Genomic DNA, 16,383 nt, shown 5'->3' with positions numbered 1-16,383 from the left:
AAACCTCCTCCTGCTGCTATGATCTCCAAATAAACACTTTCTAGGCCCTTCACTCTTCTATTCCACCACTACCCCTTTCAACACAACTAAAGGACTCACATGTTCATTGCTCAATTTAATTTCATTTTTCTCTGTACTAATTCACCACTAATCCTTTTTGGGTTCCAGAGTAGCGTGCCACTCGCCGAAAAACACTTTGACGCCTCATCAGGGGTAGTAAGCACTATATAAATACAATTACAATTAGTCAAAATCTTTTTGAAAGCACCAATCTTTAGGAATTATAGAGCTCTGTTGCCTTTGGGTGCACACAACTTTGCGAACAGGTGTCTTGCTGCTGCTGTATCTTTTTTTCAGAAGTTCTAAATTCGCCTCTTTTCTTCAAAGCAAACATTAAGGCTCAAGTCTCACATGAATAAATATTTGCAACAACTGTAAACAAGGAAACCCTCCACCCTTTCTTCTGGAAAGTGCATCAGACCTCACAGTTCCGAACTCTCTCGCTCTCTCCTGATATCCACGCTTGAGGCATGACCCTTCATTCACTTGCAGAACCAAGTCTCATTCTGAATCCTTTCAGACTCAAAATTCCACCCTGGACTTATCTTTGAGTACTCTGAAATGCCCAAATACTAACTGCAAACTCTTCCTGAAGCAGGCAGCAATCTTGCTGTAGATACTGCTATTTGCTCTGAGGAACCACTTTATCTAGCGTTTTTGTCGGGTCAGACTATGAGATCTCACGAGAAACTAGGTAAAAAATGGCAACCCCCATTTCTGCAGCGGGACAAATGCTGAAGAAGTGTCTCCAGCCATGACTCCTGTGAATGAGGCCACAGTGTCTCCAGTAACACCATTGTTGCTAATCAAAATCCCTGGCCCCAGTACAGAGAATCAACTGAATGTTCAGCACAGACCTGAGGCGGCGGCCTTGCTGTGCCAGAACCAGGCGCTAGGTGAGTCTTTGTGGTAAGGGGCAGAGATTTCATTATGACTGGAGACTGGCCAGTCAAGGGAGAGGCTGAAGTCCTGACAATGGAGTGGGTGTTGTATACATGTACTTACCAAACATGTTTGCAAAAGCCAAGGGTCTGTGTTATGCACTTGGGACACAGACATCGGACCTGTTACTGCACCCTTTACATCTGTTGATGATACCTGAGAGACCTGCACTGGCTCCCCGTCAACAAGAGAATCACCTTCCGACTCCTCACCCACGCACACAAAGCTCTCCACAACCAAGGCCCCAGATACCTCAATGACCGCCTGACCTTCTACACTCCCACCCGCCAGCTACGATCGACCAGCCACGCCCTCGCCGCCGTTCCCCGCATCCGAAGAGCCACAACAGGAGGAAGATCCTTCTCCTACCTGGCTGCCAACACGTGGAACTCCCTCCCCATCCACCTCCGCCTGACCCAAGACCACCTCTCCTTCAGGAAGCAACTCAAGACCTGGCTGTTTGAGCAGTAGAGGACCCCCCTCCTCAAGCGCCTTGAGACCCTCCGGGTGAGTAGCGCGCTATACAAATGCTTTGATTGATTGATTGATACTGAACTTGGGCTCACTTGAATGTCAATTATTCACAGTTTCACTGTTCTCAAACAGTAGAAAGGAGATGAATAGACTAATGATGATTGACACAGATGTTTACTCGCCAGCCTCTATCATCCGCCTGGTGTAAAAGGCAGTCTGCATGGCAACACAGATGGCAAACATAGCGGTGGCAACATAGAACCTGCAAAGGTGTTCATTACATGATGAGATGTGTATAGATGAGACCAATTCACTGACAAATCCCCTATGTTGTGAAGACATTGGGCCAGATGTAGGTAAGTTCCATTTACCGATTCTAAAATACAGAATTTTACCGATTCGGTTCAGAATCGGTAAATGGTATGTAGGTAAGTATTCGGTGAAGTTTACCGAATCGGTAATGTTCGGTAATTACCGATTCGGTAAATACCGAATTGGTAAATCCCATTCATTCCTATGGGCCTGGAGGCCCATAGGAATGAATGGGAATTACTGAATCGGTAAATACTGATTCGGTAATGGGGGAACACATTCAAGGGTGGCAGGGTGTCACATTGAAACCCTGTTGCACCCCTGAATAGTGCATGGGTGCACATGTGGCACACATACATGCCCTAAGTGCATGTATGTCTGCCACACGGCACTTTTGAAAAAGCACAAATTTGCTTTTTTAAAGGTTTTCGATATTTACCATCAACTTTTATTTGGTGGTAAATACCGAATCCTTAACCATGCAATGCACTCATTTGAGTGCTCCCTACATTTCAGATTCGGTAATTTACCGATTCGGTATTTTAAGAAATCGGTAATTTACCGATTCCTTAAATTACCGATTCGATAAATTACCGAATCTGAAATGTAGTCACCTACAACTCAATAACCTAATACCGGTCGGTAACGGCTGAAATTCGGTAATTTAGGCCATTACCGACCGGTATTGGGCTACCTACATCTGGCCCATTGTCTTTACATTTGCACAGTATGTATATGTAGGACAGAGTTAAGCTAAGTAAAGCAAGTTGCACAATTTAAAGGTGTACAGTTGTGACAGTCATATCAGTGCTGCATACCTGACTGGGTGACAAGGAGGTGCTTTTCTGCTGATTGGAGTCTTGCCACGGGTGCTGCAGTAGGTGCAATTCAACAGCCATGTGGATTATAGAAAGCAAAGGTAGAAGGGGCATAAACATTGTATTTTATTCTTAACTCTACATGTGTGAAGAGACAGACTGTGTGGCACTGGCACGCGTGGTCTGTAACCTACAAGTGAAGGGTGTCATATCTTCTGTTTGTGTACAGGGATATATGAGTTGGGAGTCAGGGCAAAACTAGCCTCTGCCCTCTTTCTCTTCTGCTGCTGAGATGTTGTAGAGCCAGATGCCACCTACAACCACCACTGTGCAGGCAATCCCATTAGAGAAGACCTTTACTGAGCAGAACAGTGGCATTGGAGTGAACTATGCGGTGGACCACTACAGAGAACTGCGCGATCTGTCTCCACACAACCTCCGTGAAGCAGGATATCATCAACAGAATGAATGCTTTGGGGGTCCTGGTATGAACTGTAGAGGAAATTAAAAAGAAATGGCAGGATAAAAGAAGGTGGATGAAGTACAAGTTTGACAGGGTAGAGGTGGAGAAGACTTGTAGTGGCAGACCCAATGCCAGCTCCATATCATCTCTCTCCTCCTCCCTTCCATGAGCCAGAGAGGACCAACATACCCAGTACCAAATTACCAAATAGGCAAAGTAGGCGCCGGCCTATGGGCCCCGCTTCTTTTAGAGGCCCTGAAACAATGGTTCAAAATTATATCGATTTGATCTTGAAAGAAAGTTATAATCAATCTTTCTTAATTTTCTTCCAAAAGATAGAAAAAAAAATGATCAACTAGAACTTTACATTAAAGACTCTATAACGAAAATACTGTATTAATGTGATGTACCCATTAACAACTTAAAGTACATAAACCAGAGACATCAGATTAACATAACAGTTGGTCTTTTAAAAATTAATCTCCTGGCAGCTGTCAGTTTGTAAACAAATCTGGTGCAAACCATGAACGTGTAATGTACTGTAGTGATGGTAAGGGCTTTAAGTGGGCTGGGTCTCACAGGGTCTGAGCACCAGAAGTGTTTAGGCGGTCCGTTTTTTTCCAGACTGCAATGACAGCAGGCACATCGATGTGCGCGTGCTCACACTGCTGACTTCTCACTAGTGGAGAAGTAACAGCATGACATCATGCCAGGTAAGCGTTGTACGGGAAGGGAAATCCTTTAAAGAGAGCCATTTTCTCCTTGGATTTCCCTTCTCTTTTTGAAACTCAGGAGCAGCAACTTTGTTGTGGTGTCACATGTAACTAACAACCTCTGATAAAGACAATAGTCCTGACTTCATGTAGGTATGTTACTTGCTGTATCATATATCTAGATGCACTGACAGAAACAGCAAAATACAAGTCGGGCGGCACACAATGCTAAGCACAGACTTTTAGCTTATGTGTAAGCCACAGCCTTAATTACATTGGCCACCCCTTCTTTGAGAGACCCTCCAGTTTTTTCATCCTACTTAAAGCCCTAGTGATGGTCAACTCCATGTAGTGGCTGTTGTGCACACTACTTAGTTCAATGTAATCCCACTTGAGCACACACAGAAGAAACCTCAAGAAACAAAGCTTTCTGTGAGTTAGTGTGTCGTGAATCAGACACCAGTCCCTTGTAGATTATTCACGAGTAGAAGCTTCGAGAACGCCAACAAGTATATATACCTGACGTCTGCGTTACTAAGCTAGCTTTTCTGAGTTATAATGAAGTTTGATTTTACTTAAACATTTAATTTCTACCGTAACAGAACAAATCTATCTTGGTCTGAACTCACTTGCCATTATGGTAGACTTCCAAGATATCCTGAAATATTGCTCCACAAACAAATTGAGGAAAATTAATATTTAAAGTTTTTTGGGTTTATTAAAAATTACAATATTTCTTGTTTAATACCATTGTTAATGTTTAGTTTTGTGTAATAAAATTGGTTTATTAAAATTGTCGTTTGGTAAAATTAAAAACGTATTAGGAGATCACTTGCGAAATTTCGACTGCCCAAGGGCCTCCATAGGGTTTCATCCGGCATTGGGACAGGCTCTTTTCCCTTGGCATTATTTTCCTTCTCCTCCTTTCATTCTCTTCAGCCCCCGTTTATTTTATTATCTGATTCCAGTCGTTTCCACGAAGTATTTTCCTTCCTTTCACTCTTACTCTCGAGGCCTCTATTTACTTCTCCTTTCTTTAACATTTAATTATCTGTATACATCTCGCTTTTCTGTCTCTTCTTGTGCAGCTGGGCCCCCCTTCAGCATAGACGACGAGTGGTATCAGGTCATTTAAAGCCTGGACTCTCTTTGCCATCCCATATACTCGTGCATCCCATAACGCAGCCTGGAGAAGTGCTCTGCTGCTTCTGTCTGTTCCTGCCGGGGCGGAGTTAATTTTCCGAAGGTAGCCGAAGGGCAAGGGGGGGATACACGAATTCGGCTCCATCCTGCCTCTTTTCTAGCCACTTCCCTCAGACAGGGCTCGGGCAGCCAGGCGACTGACACTTGCGGCTCATCGCGCAGACACGCCGTGTGCTCCTCGGCAGCGCCGGGAGCGGTTTCCAGGCGCCAGTCATCCGTGGCGCCCAGAGGAGCGGAGGGATCGCTGCTTGCTCCGCATCTTGGGATCTGTCGGGGCTCATCCGCTAGTTCATGACAATGGGCGTGTGAAGCGGTCCCTCTCAGGGAGCGAAGAGGGACAGTGCAAGGGGGCCACGCTTGGTTCAGCGGGTGTGATGCCAACTGGGTCCCCCTCGGTGGGCAGAGAGGGGAGCCGCGGTGCTAAGGGGCACCGCATCTGAGGCTGGCACGGAGCAGCCTGCTGGCCGTCGCTGGGGTCTGCCCTCTCCACAGATGGCATAGGGACCGGCCCACCCAGAGGAAAGAAGAGGGCCGAGCGGCTAGAGCTGCAGCCCCTCGCAGGAGGCGCTTGAATACACCACACTGTCTCTGGGAGTCGGTGCCTCCTGTCGGTACCCATGCGAGGAGGGGACAGGCATCCCGCGCCCTCGTCCCGCATCTGATGCTTCGGGGCGCGCTCCGGGGCCTCTGGGCTCAACAGATGGGATAAAGACCAGGCTGCTGGGGAGAAGGAGCCGCTCTGCTGGGACAGCACATCTGTGCAGCTTCAGTCACCGCGCTTCACTCCGGCGCATTTTCCCACCATGGATATTAACAAGATGGTAAGGCGCTCGCAGCTGTTCGCTCAACTTTTGTGCATGCACCGGCCCGTGGGCGCTACTTGTGCATAGCAGTGTCTGTCTTTCCACTTCAAGGGGCGCGTGGTGACCGGCGCGAGCCTCCAGTGTGGCTTCCATCCGGTGTAAACTTACCTAGGAATAGCCAGCTGTGAGTTAGGGTCTCAGCCTGAATTAAAAACGTCTGTTTTCAACAGGTTTGTAGCAGTAGAGAGGGGGCACGGCCCTCTGGTTTAGTAGCGACCCCCGTGTTTGAATATATTATGTACTGCCTATTTGCACATAATTTACTTGATGTAAAGCGCTCTGATACCCTCGGGCCCAGCTAGCGCTATATAAAACTCCTAAAATAAAATAAGTAGTGGGGGAGGGGCCCGTCCAGGAAGGGTGCTTCTGCTGTCAGTGATGGATGGTCAACCCTGAGGTCACATAGCTGCGCTGTCACTGCATTGTATTTTATCAGGGAGGGCTGCAGCCTCGTGGGTCAGTGATGCAGGCAGTGAATTGTGTCTGTGCAATTGGCAGGCAGGTGTGTCATTATTTGGTGCTGAGTTTAGCTTCTGTATGATTGGTGGCTTGCACCAGTTACAATTGGTTATGAATGGTAGTTTCATTCAGCTGGGAGAGAGGGGTCATCTAGGGTGGGTTGTGAATGGTGGAGTGTGTCAGCTAGGGTTGGTTGTGAATGGTGGCTTGTGTCAGCTAGTGTGGGTTGTGAATGGTGGAGTATGTCAGCTAGGTTTGGTTGCAGGCGCACAACACCCATTGTAATCAAAGGGCTTCAGCATACCCCCCCCCCCCGTCGTGAGTGGCAGCCCGGGCTCAGACAGCTCCCAGGCACCCACACAGCCGCACTCGAGCACTTAACAGGTCTTTAACCACATCAGCGCGGTGCAGATTCCTGCGCTGTGCTGAACGTTCTAATGAGCCAACGGGCTCATGACGGAACGGTTCCGTCATGAGCACAGGCCAACCGACGCTCATGACGGAACCGTTCTGTCATGAGCATCGAAGGGGTTAAAAGACCATGTGCATGTTAATGAGGCTTTGTTGTTGTTTTACCCCTTCCAAGAGCCCCTGCCGCTTCACTCAGCCTATTGCTTAAAGTTTCAGACACCCCCAAATTTTTTTCTAGCCCCCCCCCACCCCCCACCCCCGACGTGTTGCTCTAGTTGCGCCTCTGGTTGGTTGTGAATGGTGGCTTGGGTCATCTAGGGTGGGTTGTGCATGGTGGAGTGTCAGCTAGGGTGGGTTTGGAATGGTGGTTTATTTCAGCTAGGGTTGGTTGTGAATGGTGAAGTGTGTCAGCTAGTGTGGGTTGTGAATGGTGGAGTATGTCAGCTAGGGTTGGTTGTTAATGGAGTGTGTCATCTAGGGTTGGTTGTGAATGGTGGAGTGTGTCAGCTAGGGTGGGTTGTGAATGGTGGCTTGGGTCAGCTAGGGTGGGTTGTGCATGGTGGAGTGTGTCAGCTAGGGTGGGTGTGGAATGTTGGCTTATGTCAGCTAAGGTGGGTTGTGAATTGTGGTTTGGGTCAACTGGGGGGGATTCTGAATGGTGGAGTGTGTCGCTAGGGTTGGTTGTGAATGGTGGAGTGTGTCAGCTAGGTTGGGTTGTGAATGGTGGCTTGAGTCATCTAGGGTGGGTTGTGAATGGTGGTGTGTGTCAGCTAGGGTGGGTTGTGAATGGTGGTGTGTGTCAGGTTGTGAATGGTGGCTTGTGTCAGCTAGGGTGGGTTGCGAATGGTGGCTTGGGTCATCAAGGGTGAGTCGTGAATGGTGGCTTGTGTCAGCTAGGGTGGGTTGCGAATGGTGGCTTGAGTCATCTAGGGTGGGTTGTGAATGGTGGCTTGTGTCAGCTAGGGTGGGTTGCGAATGGTGGCTTGGGTCATCAAGGGTGAGTCGTGAATGGTGGCTTGTGCCAGCTAGAGTGGGTTATGAATAGTGGAATCTGTCAGCAAGGGTGGGTTGTGAATGGTGGCTTGGGTCATCTAGGGTGGGTTGTGAATGGTGGCTTGTGCCAGCTAGGGTGGGTTGTGAATAGTGGCTTGTGCCAGCTAGGGTGGGTTGTGAATCATGGCTTCTGTCAGCTAGGGTGGGTTGTGAAAGGTGGAGTGTGTCTGCTAGGGTGGGTTGTGAATGGTGGATTCTGTAAACTAGGGTGGGTTGTGACTGCTGGCTTCTATTAGCTGGGGATGTATGTGACTGCTGGGTTCTTTACATTAGGGTGGGTACGACTCCTTCCCTCTCTCACTTAATTTTTGAAAAAGGGGGTAGAGGCCCAGACATTTTCTTAGGATCGCTTGTGCAAGGGTTGCTGATTACCAAGGGTTCTACATGCCAAAGGTTCTTTGCTGCGGCCAGGGATAAGAGCTGTAGTCTGCGACCTCTATCATGAATCAGTGCTGTGGGGAAGAGCTGTGCACGGATCAGTGCAGTGCTGTTGACAGTGAACCCCGTGATGGGCCAGGGCAGTGGTCATGGAGGTCTGGCATGAGTGACTGCTGCTGTCCGGAGGCTACGCCTTGTGTCAGTCCTGTGGTCGAGGGGTACTACCATGGGGCAGACCAGTGCCACTGGAGCTGTCCTACCAGTCTGGTGAAAACTGTGCACGGGTGCTCTGCCACTGTTCCAGTCAGCGACATGCTCATGGCGCCCTGCAGCGCTTAAAGTCAGTGGTGTTCAAGGAGCTCTACCAGTGTTCCAGGGTCATGGAGCTCTGCCAGTGACTGTGCCAGCTCAGTGCTGTGGCAAGGGAGGTCTGCCAGTGACGGTGCCAGCTCAGTGCTGTGGTCATGGAGCTCTGTCAGTGACTGTGCCAGCTCAGTGCTGTGCACGGGAGCTCTGCCACTGTTCCAGTCAGCGACATGCTCATGGCGCCCTGCAGCGCTTAAAGTCAGTGGTGTTCAAGGAGCTCTACCAGTGTTCCAGGGTCATGGAGCTCTGCCAGTGACTGTGCCAGCTCAGTGCTGTGGCAAGGGATGTCTGCCAGTGACGGTGCCAGCTCAGTGCTGTGGTAAGGGAGCTCTGACAGTGACTGGGCCAGCCTAATGCTGTGGTAAGGGAGCTCTGCCAGTGACTGTGCCAGCTCAGTGCTGTGGTAAAGGAGCTCTGCCAGTGAATGTGCCAGCTTAATGCTGTGGTCATGGAGCTCTGTCAGTGACTGTGCCAGCTCAGTGCTGTGGTAAGGGAGCTCCGCCAGTGACTGTGCCAGCTCAATCCTGTGGTAAGGGAGCTCCGCCAGTGACTGTGCCAGCTCAGTGCTGTGGTAAGGGAGCTCTGCCAGTGAATGTGCCAGCTTAATGCTGTGGTCATGGAGCTCTGTCAGTGACTGTGCCAGCTCAGTGCTGTGCACGGGAGCTCTGCCACTGTTCCAGTCAGCGATATGCTCATGGCGCCCTGCAGCGCTTAAAGTCAGTGGTATTCAAGGAGCTCTACCAGTGTTCCAGGGTCATGGAGCTCTGACAGTGACTGTGCCAGCTCAGTGCTGTGGCAAGGGAGGTCTGCCAGTGACGGTGCCAGCTCAGTGCTGTGGTAAGGGAGCTCTGACAGTGACTGTGTCAGCTCAGTGCTGTGGTAAGGGAGCTCTGCCAGTGACTGTGCCAGCTCAAGGCTGTGGTAAGGAAGCTCTGCCAGTGACTGTGCCAGCTCAGTGGTGTGGTAAGGGAGCTCTGCCAGTGACTGTGCCAGCTCAGTGCAGTGGTCGTCGAACTCTGCCAGTGACTGTGCTAGCTCAGTGCTGTGGGCATGATGCTCTGCCAGTGACTGTGCCAGCTCATTGCTGTGGTCTTGGAGCTCTGCTTCTGACTGTGCCAGCTCAATGCTGTGGTCATGGAGCTCTGCCAGTGACCGTGCCAGCTCAGTGCTGTGGTCATGATGCTCTGCCAGTGACTGTGCCAGCTCAATGCTGTGGTCATGGAGCTCTTCCAGTGACTGTGCAAACTCAATGCTGTGGTAAGGGAGCTCTGCCAGTGACTGTGCAAACTCAATGCTGTGGTAAGGGAGCTCTGCCAGTGACTGTGCCAGCTCAATGCTGTGGTAAGGGAGCTCTGCCAGTGACTGTGCCAGCTCAATGCTGTGGTAAGGAAGCTCTGCCAGTGACTGTGCCAGCTCAGTGCTGTGGTATGAGACCTCTGCCAGTGACGGGGCCAGCTCAATGCTGTGGTCGTGGATTTCTGCCAGTGACTGTGCCAGCTCAATGCTGTGGTGATGGAGCTCTGCCAGTGACTGTGCCAGCTCAATGCTGTGGTCGTTGAGCTCTGTCAGTGACTGTGCCAGCTCAGTGCTGTGGTAAGGGAGCTCTGCCAGTGACTGTGCCAGCTCAAAACTGTGGTCATGGAGCTCTGTCAGTGACTGTGCCAGCTCAGTGCTGTGGTAAGGGAGCTCTGCCAGTGAATGTGCCAGCTTGATGCTGTGGTATGGGACCTCTGCCAGTGACGGGGCCAACTCAATGCTGTGGTCATGGAGCTCTGCCAGTGACTTTGCCAGCTCAATGCTGTGGTCATGGAGCTCTGCCAGTGACGGTGCCAGCTCAATGCTGTGGTCGTGGAGCTCTGCCAGTGACTGTGCAAACTCCGTGCTTTGGTAAGGGAGCTCTGACAATGTTGGTGCACGCTCAATGCTGTGGTAAGGGAGCTCTGCCAGTGACTGTGCCAGCTCAATGATTTGGTCGTGGTACTCTGCCAGTGAGGGTGCCAGCTCAGTGCTGTGGTAAGGGAGCTCTGCCAGTGAATGTGCCAGCTTGATGCTGTGTTCATGGAGCTCTGCCAGTGACAGTGGCAGCTCAGTGCTGTGGTATGGGACCTCTGCCAGTGACGGGGCCAACTCAATGCTGTGGTCGTGGAGCGCTGCCAGTGATGGTGCCAGCTCGGTGCTGTGGCCAATGAGCTGTGCCAGATGCTTCAGCCTGATATTGTCATCTGGTTAGTGTACAGCCGGAGAGTGTTGCTGTGGGTGTGAAGTCGTGCTGTCATTGGGCAGCTCTGCCACGGACTAAATTCGTGCAGTGGTGGAGCAGCTCCGCGGTTGGTCAGTCCATTGTTGTGGTCCGGGAGCTCTGTCAATGCTGCACTCATGGTTCAGGATAGATCGGTGGCCGGGAGTTTCTGTGTTTATATTCCAAGGTTCCGAGTTTAGAGCTCTGGAGTAATGTTGTGAAAGGCTGAAGACGTCCTCTCCTGGAGGGCATGTGTTAGCACTGCAGACCTCTCCTCTGGGGCCTTATCCTAGGTCCCCAGACTTCTCTGCACTGCAGGCTTCTCCTCCGGGAGCTTAGCCTAGGACCCCAGGCTTCACTGCACTGCAGGCCTCTCCGCTGGGAGCTTAGCCTAGGGCCCCAGGCTTCTCTGCACTGCAGGCTTCTCCTCAGGGAGCTTAGCCTAGGACCCCATGCTTCACTGCACTGCAGGCCTCTCCGCTGGGAGCTTAGCCTAGGGCCCCAGGCTTCCCTGCACTGCAGGCCTCTCCCCTGGGAGCTTGGCCTAGGGTCCCAGGCTTCTCTGCACTGCAGGCCTCTCCTCTGAGAGCTTAGCCTAGGGCCTAAGGCTTCACTGCACTGCAATCCTCTCTTCTGGGAGCTTAGCCTAGGGCCCCAGGCTTCTCCTTTGAGATCTTAGCCTAGGGCCCCAGGCGTAACTGCACTGCAGGCCTCTCCCCTGGGAGATTGGCCTAGGGCCCCCGGCTACTCTGCACTGCAGGCCTCTCCTCTGAGAGCTTAGCCTAGGGTCCCAGGCTTCTCTGTATTGCAAGCCCCCCCTCTGGGAGCTTAGCCTTGGACCCAAGGCTTCACTGCACGGCAGGCCTCTCCGCTGGGAGCTTAGCCTAGGGCCCCAGGCTTCTCTGCACTGCAGGATTCTCCTCAGGGAGCTTAGCCTAGGACCCCATGCTTCACTGCACTGCAGTCCTCTCCGCTGGGAGCTTAGCCTAGGGCCCCAGGCTTCCCTGCACTGCAGGCCTCTCCCCTGGGAGCTTGGCCTAGGGTCCCAGGCTTCTCTGCACTGCAGGCCTCTCCTCTGAGAGCTTAGCCTAGGGCCCAAGGCTTCACTGAACTGCAATCCTCTCTTCTGGGAGCTTAGCCTAGGGCCCCAGGCTTCTCCTTTGAGATCTTAACCTAGGGCCCCAGGCGTAACTGCACTGCAGGCCTCTCCCCTGGGAGATTGGCCTAGGGCCCCAGGCTACTCTGCACTGCAGGCCTCTCCTCTGAGAGCTTAGCCTAGGGTCCCAGGCTTCTCTGTATTGCAAGCCCCCCCTCTGGGAGCTTAGCCTTGGACCCAAGGCTTCACTGCACTGCAGGCCTCTCCGCTGGGAGCTTAGCCTAGGGCCCCAGGCTTCTCTGCACTGCAGGATTCTCCTCAGGGAGCTTAGCCTAGGACCCCATGCTTCACTGCACTGCAGTCCTCTCCGCTGGGAGCTTAGCCTAGGGCCCCAGGCTTCCCTGCACTGCAGGCCTCTCCCCTGGGAGCTTGGCCTAGGGTCCCAGGCTTCTCTGCACTGCAGGCCTCTCCTCTGAGAGCTTAGCCTAGGGCCCAAGGCTTCACTGCACTGCAATCCTCTCTTCTGGGAGCTTAGCCTAGGGCCCCAGGCTTCTCCTTTGAGATCTTAACCTAGGGCCCCAGGCGTAACTGCACTGCAGGCCTCTCCCCTGGGAGATTGGCCTAGGGCCCCAGGCTACTCTGCACTGCAGGCCTCTCCTCTGAGAGCTTAGCCTAGGGTCCCAGGCTTCTCTGCATTGCAAGCCCCCCCTCTGGGAGCTTAGCCTTGGACCCAAGGCTTCACTGCACTGCAGGCCTCTCTTTTGGGAGCTTAGCCTTGGGCCCCAGGCTTCTCCTTTGAGATCTTAGCCTATGGCCCCAGGCCTCTCCGCACTGCAGGCCTCCCTCTGGGAGCTTCGCCTACGGCCCCAGGCTTCTCTGCATTGCATGCCTCTCCTCTGGGACCTTAGCCTAGGCCCCAGGCTTCTCTGCACTGCAGGCCTCTCCTCTGGGACCTTAGCCTAGGCCCCCAGGCTTCTCTGCATTACAAGCCTCTCCTCTGGAACCTTAGCCTAGGGCCCCAGGCTTCTCCGTGCTGCAGTTCTCTCCCCTGGGAGCCTAGTTTACGGCTCAGCCTTGTCCTCAGTAGTCTGGGTTAGGACTGCAAGGCTCGTTGCTATACTGGAATGAGACTGCTCTCCTCTGGTGGGATGGGGTCGAGACTGCTGTCCTCTGGTGGGATGGGTTGAGACTGCTGTCCTCTGGTGGGATGGGGTTGAGACTGCTGTCCTCTTGTGGGATTGGTTGAGACTGCTGTCCTCTGGTGGGATGGGGTTGAGACTGCTGTCCTCTGGTGGGATGGGGTTGAGACCACTGGCGTCTTTCAGGTACGCTGGGCTGTGACTGGTTTACATCAGTGTGGCTTGGTGCGACTACTGGTGGTTCACAGAGGTGTGCTGCGAATGCTGGCTTCTATCAGATAAGGTGTTTTATGACTGCTTTCTTCTTTAAGCTGGGGTGGGGTATCATTGAAGGGTTCTCCCTGCTTGGGTGGGTTATGACTGCTGGTTTCTCTCAGCTGGGGTGCGGGATGACTGCTTTTTCCATCATCTGTCGTAGATTAGGACTGCAGGCATATATCCTGGCTGTACCCGTTGCCTTATCTCAGCAGTGGTGTGTGATGACGGATGCTGTCTGTCACTTAGTTTGTGTTATGTCTGCAGGCTTCTATCAGCTTGTTTGGGGTATGGCTCCCGGGTTATTAACACTATGGTGGGGTATGCCTGATGGGGTTTTCCTGGTGGGTTATGACTGCTGGCTTCTCTCAGCTATTGTGGGTTATGACTGGTGGTTTCTATCATCTGCGGTATGTTAGAACTACAAGCATCGCCTATGGCTTATGGCTGCTGGCTTATTTAATCTGGGGTAGGGTATAAATGATGGGTTCTCCCTGCTTGGGTGGGTTATGACGGCAGGCTTCTATCAGCTTGGTTGGGGTGTGGCTGCTAGCTTGTTTAAGCCGGGTTTGGGGTATGATTGATTGGTTCCCTCAATTAAGGTGGGTTATGGTTTCTGGCTTCTATCAGCTTGGTTGGGGTGTGGCTGCTAGCTTGTTTAAGCCGGGTTTGGGGTATGATTGATTGGTTCCCTCAATTAAGGTGGGTTATGGTTTCTGGCTTCTATCAGCTTGGTTGGGGTGTGGCTGCTAGCTTGTTTAAGCTGGGCTTGGGGTATGATTGATTGGTTCCCTCAATTATGATGGGTTATGGTTTCTGGCTTCTATCAGCTTGGCTGGGGTGTGGCTGCTGACTTGGGGTTGGAGTATGATTGATGGGTTCTCTCAATTATGGTGGGTTATGACAGCTGACTTTTATCGGCTTTGTTTGGTTATGACTTCTGGGTACAGCAAGCTGGGATGAGATGTGACTGCTGGTTTCGATCATCTGAGGTATGTTAGACATACAAGCATCCCCTTGGTTTGTGCCTGCAGGCTTCTTTACGCTGAATGAATGAATGAATACGCATTTATATAGCGCATGGCTACCCTAGGGCATCCCAGCGCAATGGCGTGGCTTGTGACTGATAGGTTCTCTCAACTGGCGTGAGTTGTTACTACTGACGTCCATCAGTTAGGGAGTGGGGTGAATGCTGGCTATTCTCGTCTGGGGTGGGTTATGACTGCTGGCTTCTATCAGCTTGGTTGGGGTGTGGCTGCTGGCTTCTTTAAGCTGGGGTGGGGTATGATTGTTGGGTTCTCTGAATTATGGGGATTATAACTCCAGGTTTTTAATCAGCGTTGTTATGGTTCTGGGTATGTCGAGTTGGGATGATAAATGAATGCTGGTTTCTATCATCTGAGGAATGTTAGACCTACAAGCATCACCCGCGGTTCATGGCTGCTTGCTTCTTTAAGCTGAGGAGGCGTGTGACTGATAGGCTCTTTCATTTGGCGTGAGTTGTGACTACTGACTTCCATCAGTTGGGGAGGGGGGTGAATGCTGGCTATTCTCATATGTGGTGGGGTGACTGCTGGTTACTGTCAGTATAGTTGAGTTATGCAACAGGTAATTTATTTTAATTCTTTCTCTGTAGCGAAGTGAGAAGCAAGCAGCACATGTAAACCTTGGCGGAAAATGTTGTTGAATTATTAGTATGTCTTGTGTAGTTCCTGGATGTCATCTTCCAGCCACCTCAGGACGCCAGCCTGCCGGGCAGGCTGTGAGCAGGTGAAGGTGCTTATTGATATATCAGCAACAAGAGAGGGAGGGTATGAGTAGACACTCCTGGACCCCGGGCTAATTCATACACAAACAACAAAGGAGTGACTAGGCACAGGCATTTGAAAAACAATAACCACGGTTCTCTTAACGTGTGGTGAAGGTTAAATAAATGAATAAATAAACCCCCATGTAAAGTGCTCTGTCTTTATCTAAGATAAAATGGTGCTGTCAGTTCCGTTAGTATACCAACTGGTACGCCTCTCACCCTCTGGAGCTAGTAATCTGCAGTGGTGAAGCTCTATTCATTTAGAAGGACCCTCACTCACCACTAGTTGGTGACATGCTTCATCATCGGGTCCCCGCTAGGGTGACCGAGTATCACCCTAGCGTGCTACAACGCCTGACTACAGCGGAGCAGGATGTGGTGAGTGGAACAGTGCCCAAATCAAAAAGTGACTAAACGTGTGGTGTCAGTGCAAATTAAAAAATGCAGAGGTTGTAACCAGGTCAAAAATATTTTTAATGATGGCCAACCCGCATTGATTAAAAATAGTGAGTGGACTAGACAGGTTCTGAGTTACGGAACCGCAGTCCTAAAAATCGGTCGACATGTTTCTGCTGTTTTATTGCATTTTGCTCAGCTTTCTTCAGGACCTAATAAATAGTCCTCCGGTGGTGTGCGCGCACTAAGGCGTACCCTCCCGGGAGGCTCTAAATGTGAAAAATTAATAAAATTTAAAAGAATGTGTGAAAAAATTTTTTTATCACACAACAGTTGACCATGTCATCTCATGCCATTTGCAGAAACAATCATAGCAACCTATGGGAAAAAAAGGGACAAAGACAAAGACAAACAATGACACATAATTAGATCTCAATTGTGGTCCAATATCTCAGAATAAGCTGCATTAATGGAGCTGACTGGGTGTGTCATACTGGAAACAGAGCCCATCCAAAAGTGACGGTGCAGTATAATATCATTTCTATGAGTGCCTCAAAATTCTAGATCAGCACCCAACATGCCCGACCAGTTCTGCCGGTAAAATGCGGGGCAAATCGCATGTATATTCTGCTTTCAAATCAAGTCAGACTTGCCTTATACATATGGCTCATTCGTCCCATAGTATCATTCATAGTCGAGTGAAGGTCTAAACGTTCCGTTTTAACGTCGTGTGTACAATATAAAAATCAAGGGCTGTGAACCTCTCCAAAACGGAAAAGGAGCGAAAATGCTATATTTCTTAATTACTCACAAAAAGCGGGACATTAAGATGCCCCTTCGGTGAGGGTGGCGCGGGTGTACTTCACGCGGTGGCTTTCTGCAATGGGAGAAAGTAAAGGGCGTAGGTATGTATCAATTACCCCATTGCCGAGA

General features: G+C 50.9%; 1 protein-coding gene across 1 annotated transcript in view; it reads left to right on the top strand.

Moving 5' to 3' along the window:
- The first annotated feature begins 5,088 nt into the window (after positions 1-5,088).
- HIP1 (huntingtin interacting protein 1) overlaps positions 5,089-16,383 on the top strand; it is a 404,747-nt gene continuing 393,452 nt past the window's right edge. The window contains exon 1 of the mRNA XM_078679590.1: positions 5,089-5,806. Coding sequence (XP_078535716.1) covers positions 5,789-5,806 — 18 coding nt within the window. The 5' untranslated portion in view covers positions 5,089-5,788. The remainder of the gene's footprint in view (positions 5,807-16,383) is intronic.

Source organism: Lissotriton helveticus, chromosome 3_1 (genome assembly GCF_964261635.1).
Source record: "Lissotriton helveticus chromosome 3_1, aLisHel1.1, whole genome shotgun sequence".
NCBI classification, from domain to species: Eukaryota; Metazoa; Chordata; class Amphibia; order Caudata; family Salamandridae; genus Lissotriton; species Lissotriton helveticus.
Note: the sequence above shows the minus strand (reverse complement) of the source record. Positions and strands in the feature narration are given on the sequence as shown.